Source organism: Lichenostomus cassidix, chromosome 13 (genome assembly GCF_008360975.1).
Source record: "Lichenostomus cassidix isolate B80296 chromosome 13, HeHo_3.0, whole genome shotgun sequence".
Taxonomy (NCBI): Eukaryota; Metazoa; Chordata; class Aves; order Passeriformes; family Meliphagidae; genus Lichenostomus; species Lichenostomus cassidix.
In genome coordinates, this window is record NC_139494.1 from 18,200,328 (window position 1) to 18,207,540 (window position 7,213).

Genomic DNA, 7,213 nt, shown 5'->3' on the forward strand with positions numbered 1-7,213 from the left:
TTTCCTCCATAAATCAGACCCCAAAGGAATCACTCTGTCACTGAGGCAGTTGTGAGATCAGCGAAACCTCAGGAAATGCTTGTGACCCTGCAGGGCATGGGCAGAGAAGTGCAGTGGCAGTGCAATTGTCAGTGTTGAGCAAGTTAAACCCTGGGCAGGCACTCCTGGGACAAATGGAGAGCAGATCTGCACCGGTACCAGCAATGACTGCACACCTGTACCAGTACTGACTGCACACCTGTACCAGTACTAACCAGTACCAATAATGTCTGCACACCTGTACCACTACCAACTGGTCCCAGTAACAACTGCACCTGCACAGACTGGTCCCAGTACCACCTGCACAGCTGACAAGGTACTGACACTGCACCAGCTCCTGCTGATGGAGCACCCAGTGGGTCAGACCTGGCCATGCCAGACACCAAGGAGCCAAGGGAGGGATAGTGTGAGCACAGGGACTGTTTCCAGGTGCAGAGACATTTACACAGATGCTTTACCTCTGAATGCCCAATGTTCCCTCTGGGTCAGGGACCCTGCAGGCACTGCATTCACCCTGTACACACTGGGCTCAGCCCAATGCCAAGGCTGGACAGGAGCACTGGGAAGGCTGGAGGGACGCTTGGGAGCAGAAGTGCAGTTTCACACTCACAGTGAGATACATATAATGTGCCTTTCCCATCTTTTTTAAACTTGTCACTGCAGCAAGGCTGCTCTAAGGTGAAACGATTGCAGGTTTTCTGCAGAGCCTGGGTGGTGCTGGCAGCCGAGTCACGCAGCACAGATCCGGCAGGGCTGCTGCCCACTCTCGTTGCACGCCGGACACCGCAGAGCCCGGTAGGACTCCCTGAATCTGTTTGCCAGCATGGAGAACTTGCTGCCGTGGCACAGTGAGCAGGGAGCACAGCCTGAGCCTTTGCACTGGGAACAACCATGGTCAGCATTGCCCTCCTGAAGCAGACAGAGGAGGAAAAGATCTGTTAGTGGGTGTGAGATACCAAAGTCAGGAACACACTTGAAAGAGGGAAATTCTGTCTTCTGGTCTTTCCCATCACAGTTGCTCCTGACACACCACTCTCCCAGTGACCATCAGTTCTCCACAGCAAGGACTTTGACAAAAGGACTCCCATATGCTTGGGCACAATTTGTGGCTGCTGCTAGAAAATGAGAAGTTAATGTGACTGGGCTTATAACAAAATACTCCAAATTCATCTTTCTCCTCTGCACAGCTCCGCCCATCCTCCTGTCATTTCTCATCACACCATTTCCACTCTGTAGCCTCAGGTTTGAGCCATGCTTCATTTCTTCAGAGATTTCTCATCACCCTCTCTCCCCAAATCCCTCATCACCACCATGCACACCTCCTTTCAAGCTGTCCTGTGTGCCTGCCTCTCTCCCAGTGTGCCAGGCAGCCTCTTTCAAACCCCACCTTGAAATTCCTAGGTGCAGAAGAACTGCAGTGATCTGTGCTCAGTACAGGCCAGATTCAGTTCCATGAAACTGTATCAGCACCACATGACAACGTTGGGTTTTGTGGGATCAAATCATGGTCAGACTAATTGGGATTCTGACCAACAAAGACTCCCCCATGAGAAAGCAAATGTAAGGCACAACCTTATTTCAGCTGATACTAAAATTTTAGCCTGCAGCAGTCTCAGCCACAGAGCAGCTGTGTTTAGCCTTGTCAGGCTGCAGAAACTCCAGCCTGCCCTTATCCCACTGGGAGGGGTGACAAGGGATGGAGCCCAGCCAAGCTGTGTAAATGCCAGCCATCTCCAGGGGAAGACATCAGTAGGAGACATGAGTATCTGGAAGCAGTGCCACTGTCCCCAGAGCATGGACTCAGCACAGTGCTGGTCATTAGCTCCTGAGGATAACAAGGAACAAAGTGATGCTTTTTAATCCAAATTTAGTTAGCAGCCAGATACAGACATGGATGGGGCTTAGGTGGTTTGGCCAGGGCTGAGGGGGAAAAGCACTTTCCATTTTCTCTTACCTCCACATGCTGGTTGCAAGTGACCTTTTTCTCCACATCTTTTTTATGTCCACCACCAAATCTTTCTTTCCTCTCCCGGTACATGAACGTCCAGTCATTTATTCCCTCAGTCTGGATGATTCTTCTCATGAGCTCTTTCTGGTCCATTGGTGCACGGATGATTTTCAGGTTATTGGTGTAGATGATGATCTTGCCAAAATCTACAACTGGGGAAGTCTGAAGAAGAAACTTACCAGTCTCTCAGCAATATAAATTCACTCTGCAAACACTGATGATCCCTGGGCTTCCAGAAGAACATCCCCTCCACTAGGCCAGCTCCCCTGATCACCCCCAGAGCATCCAGCAGATTGGTGGAGATATAGCCCTAATGGGTGAATCTGTATTCTTTTCTAGTCATTTTAAAGCTGAACTTGGCATGGTCAAACATTTCCCTGAGAGCAGCATTTTGGTGACCTAGTCCCTCCTCCCCCCTCTCTGGGTGTCATATGGAGTTACTGGGGCCTATTGTTTTACACACTCTTCATATTTCACTCTGTGTCTGCATCAAGAAGCTGTGCAAATGGAGATGTTCTCCTCAAAAATGCCCTGAGTCACATCAGCTGACATGAGGTGGCTTGTGCTGTCTGGCAATGGGACAACTGCTTCTCTGTGAGGAGAACATGAGGGGAGGCAGGTGAGCACAAGTCCTCCCCACCTGCAGAAGGTGAGAGCCTCGTGTGTGTTACACAGACATGGTGGCTCCAAACACCAAAAGCACATTGATGCAACACAAGATGGTGCTGGACAGTGTGGTTACTTGAGGTATCTGTGGTTGGGGAGACTGAGGAGGGAGAGGAGTGTTACCCAAGAATGCAAAACAAATTAACAGGGCAGATAAGATCACAGAACTGCACTGTCCTTGGGCAGGAGAGATTCAGCGTGGTCTGATGTTTTCAGGCAAACTACATGTCCAGCATATCAACAGGTCAAATATCAGCTATCTGGGTTTCCCACGCACAGCTTTGATGAGCGCCAAGAATTAAGAGACTGTCTATGTGTTCAAATCAAGGCCATAAAAAGTATTTACACATATCACACATGTAGTGCCTCTTTATTAGGAGTAAAGAAACACTTCTCTATCAGGGGCAATAATTATATATTAAAAAATAGCCAGTGAAACTAAGCTGGGATGTCAAAGTAGGTGAAGCAGAATTCTGGCTGCCAGAGGATGCAGATACCTGGTACCCTGACCACAGCACTGGCTTCCTGCCAGCTGAAGTCACACAACTTTAATATTTTAAATATACCTAATTAACATCCTCCTTACATTTGCCTGATCTAGATGCAGTAGGATTGCTATGTATAGATATCAATATGTATGGAAATGTTCTATCTTACTCTACCCAGTTGACAGATGCAGATCAGCACCAGGAGAAGCCAGAGCACAGCTGGAGCACAGCTGGCAGATGCTGTTCCCTCCTGCCTGCTCTGCTGCAGACCCTGAGGATCCTGCCATGTGCAGCATATTCAGCATACAGAATTCCTGGAATGAGGGCTGGAGGTTTACAGCCACCCTTTTCAAGTCCTGGCCTGACAAAACTGTTTTATCTGGATGAGGTTGCAGTGTGACACTCCTGTCACCACATCACTCTGAGCATGATCTAGTCTGAAGCTGGACCCCAAAGAGGGAATCCCTGGGCATCACTTACCCTGCAGTGGCTGGTGCCAGGCTGGCAGTCGCTGAGCAGGGATGAGATCCCCGTGAGCCCATGTTTCTGATCCTCTCGCAATATGCTGATCCTCTGGGCAGTCAGGGCCGTGGGCCAGTAGAAGCTGCTCTCTGGCACTTCCCCAGCCCCGCAGAAATGCTCCTCTGGCTCGAAGCTGTGGTGCAGGAAGCGTCTCGAGTGCTCTTTGGCCGGCGGCTCGAGCTCCTGCCCATCCTCATAGACTTGTTTTAGCACTCGGCCGCTGTAAGCTGAAGATATTTTGAACCTCACCTTGCGGGGTCGTCCTTCGTGCCGCTGGCTGAGCTTCTTCTGGGGCTCATCCATGACTGGGATTTCAAGCTGCAGGTCCTGGAGATCAGCTCCGAGAGCTTTGGGTCCAAGAGAAAACACTTCCAGTTTCCCCCCACCACATGATGTATAATTCAAGGTTTCTAGTAGTTCCTCTCATCTTACAGCAAAACCGACACCACTGTATTAAATATTGATAGAAATTCACAAAGAGAAAATATCAGTGGTAGTGGAGTCAAAGGCAGGTTGGTCTGTGGGCCCAGGCTGGACACCACAGGAAGAAAGGAGTTAACCTGGAAGGAGAGGATCAAATAGGAAATTCTGCCCATGTTTCTGAAACCATGGAAATATTTCTGCCACGTGCTGTGGTAAGAACTACCCCAAATACTTATTTCTTCCCAGTAGCTTTTCCTAATTTTTTGACAAGGTAAAAAGTTAAAAAGATAAATTCAGAGAAAAAGCAATCCAGTCTCACAAACTGCAAATGTGAATATTTCCTCTCCCATTCTCACACTGAAACCCTGCGAGTACAAAACGCAGTTTCATTTTAATTTAATGTGCTCCTCTATAGGTTGTGAGATCTAATTAAGATTTTCTCTCTTTTGTGCTCAATCCATATTTGTAATTCTTGATGCCTTTTAGGGCCTTTTGGACCATTCTGGGTTTGTTTCTCATTTTTAGGAGACAGTCATCATGTCGTGCAGCCCCAACAGAGAGAGTTCAGTTCCCGACACTCCCAAACCTCCATCCCCAGGCAGCAATCTGTGACCCAGGCACCTCCCATGACAGCCCCTCCTCAGAGCCTTGTCTCTGTCACAGTGGGGTTGGTTCCTGTGCCCATCCCAGGCGGGGCATCTTGAGCTCCTCTGTGCCTTCAAGGGATAAAATAAAGAGTATGGGGGGTACAAAACACATCTATAGGGTAACTGCTGTCTGGGCTTTACACATCTCCCAACACCCACCTGAATCAAGTAGGCTCAACACAAGTAAAAACCTCTTTTTTTCTTTTGAGTTCCAAGATTTTAGTAGATATCCACCATTACACATCAAGTGGGACTTTGCCTTGGCAGGGTGTAGGCAGAGAGCTTCGTTTAACTTTTCAATTCAAACCCAGCACTTTTAAAGTTCAATACTCTCAATAGGTAATTCATTATGTTCTTTTAAAAGTTTGTTGATGAAATCCTAGAATAACAGTTTACAATCTGTCTGCTAATAATCACCACACAGACCTTCCACCAACCAAAAAGTTACCACAAGCAGTTTCTGTCATGACAGACGCCACTCTTGAGGGTCCCTCAGGCTGCTGGAAGCCTCACCATAAGGACATGTAAAAAATGTGTTTTGTACCAAGAGCACAGGCCTGAACACGCCTGGCTGAACAGCCCAGGAGACGCCCTTGGCATCTCAACACCACTGCAGTGCTGCTGCCAGGCTCCCATCCTATCTCACTTTATATGAAAACTCTGATTTGCATGAATCACACTCTGCATTCACCTGGGAAGCCTGATCCACCCCTTCCCCTGCAAACCCTAGGGAATCAAGCCTCAGAATTGCTGCTTTCCAAAGGGTCCCCAGCGGCCATCATCTGACACAAATCACACTGCGTGAGATACCTGGAGTTCATTTTCTTTTGATTAAGGGAACAATCAGACAGGAAAGGAAGTTCAAAGCAGCAATGAGAGAACAGAGCATGAGCACCACTGTGAGCCAAGCAAAGCCACCCGTGGCTGCACAGTTACTTACAGCTGCTGCCACAGCTCAAATCCACCCGATCTGTGACTGTGCTGCTGGAACAGCCCATCCTCTGCAGGACTGTCAGCCAGGCATGACCAGCCCATGGCTCAGCCTGCTGCCCAAGTGTCCTGCAGCCACATGCTCCTAGTGTCACCCCATGGCAGGGACACAGAGGCTGCTGCTCATTCCTCACTCCACAGACACATGCTTCTTTTATGCCCCTGTACTGATGATTTTTGCAAAGAAAAGATCCCCAAATGGCCATTCAGCATTTCTTAGCTGTTCTGAATAACTCAAGTCAACGTTTCCATGACAAATATCCCAAATGGGGACTTTCCAATGGGGTTTGCTGAGGCCATCCCCAGCACCCTCCGCGGCCCCTGGAGCCCCTCGCAGTGCGGGGTGCTGCTGCAGGCACACAGTGTGTGGGGCTGGCACTGGTGGGTGTGGGACGGAGGAGTTCCCTGCCACCCACACAGCCCTGCCAGCACAGCGCAGCCCCGCAGCTCCCGGGGCCAGCGGGGGTTTGTTTCCCACAGTTCACACGAGCCTTACTAAAAATACAACAAAAATAATTTTGAATTCAACAGTGAAATCATTAAGCTTCACGACCTGGATCATCACAGCACTATATTTGACTTCAGACTCAGTTCCACTGCATTTTAATGACATCTGTCTTTAAAGCAGGGGGCCTCTCCTCCCCACAGCAGGAACGGGAAGGATGGAGAAGCCAGAGGCTCTGCAGAATAAAGAGACAGCCCTTGCCCTGAGGAGCACAACACGCTGCCTTAGATCTATAGCAGCAAAGCTGGGTCTGTACAAAGCTGGGCTGAAAAAAGAGCTGCAGTGAGCTGGACTTGAGGCTTTGAAGGTATGTTTCCACCTGCAGGTTTTGCTGGAAAATATTTTGTTGTGCCATGCTTCCTCAGAGCAAGCACTGCCACGCTCCTTCCCGTGCACAGGGAGGCAGGAGCAGGATGGGGACAAGTGTCAGGCTTCCAGCTGCAGCAGTGCTCTGCCCTGCTCACATCACTCCGGGCACACAGCATCCTCCAGCAAGGTGCCATGACACCAAGAATGTTTCCCAACGTGCCATGTGACACTCAAAGCAGCCTGGTCAGTGTTCTTGCTTCTACAGAGATGCACAGCACTGAAATTCTTGAATAGAAAGAAAACAGGCACAGAAGAGCAACACACATGAACTGCAGTGGGTGGCACCTGCACAAGCAGGCCTGGCATTCATTACCTTGACAGCACCATTTCCAAATCATGGAAAACATTGTAGGATTGGCTCAGGTGTAAACTGATGATCAGATCAGGAGGCACTAAGGTGTGTCTCCAGTGGAAGCAGCCTGACCTGCACCACACATTTTTGGAGCTCCTGGCCATCTTCATCCTCTGCCAGGGACTTCCATAGAAATCCTTGAAGTACTAGTAGGTGGCTTGTTCCTGCTGTGAAATACAGGTGCAGGCATAGATCCCATGAAAA

At 49.2% G+C, this 7,213-nt stretch overlaps 1 protein-coding gene across 1 annotated transcript; it reads right to left on the reverse strand.

Moving 5' to 3' along the window:
- Positions 1-220: 220 nt before the first annotated feature.
- GRXCR2 (glutaredoxin and cysteine rich domain containing 2) lies at positions 221-4,863 on the reverse strand. Its single transcript, XM_085074098.1, has 3 exons — positions 3,682-4,863; positions 1,994-2,209; positions 221-948 (listed from the first exon to the last, which is right to left on the reverse strand). Exons 1-3 carry the CDS (start codon positions 4,024-4,026, stop codon positions 769-771), a joined length of 741 nt encoding a protein of 246 aa, XP_084930224.1. The 5' UTR covers positions 4,027-4,863; the 3' UTR covers positions 221-768.
- Between the last annotated feature and the right edge of the window lie 2,350 nt (positions 4,864-7,213).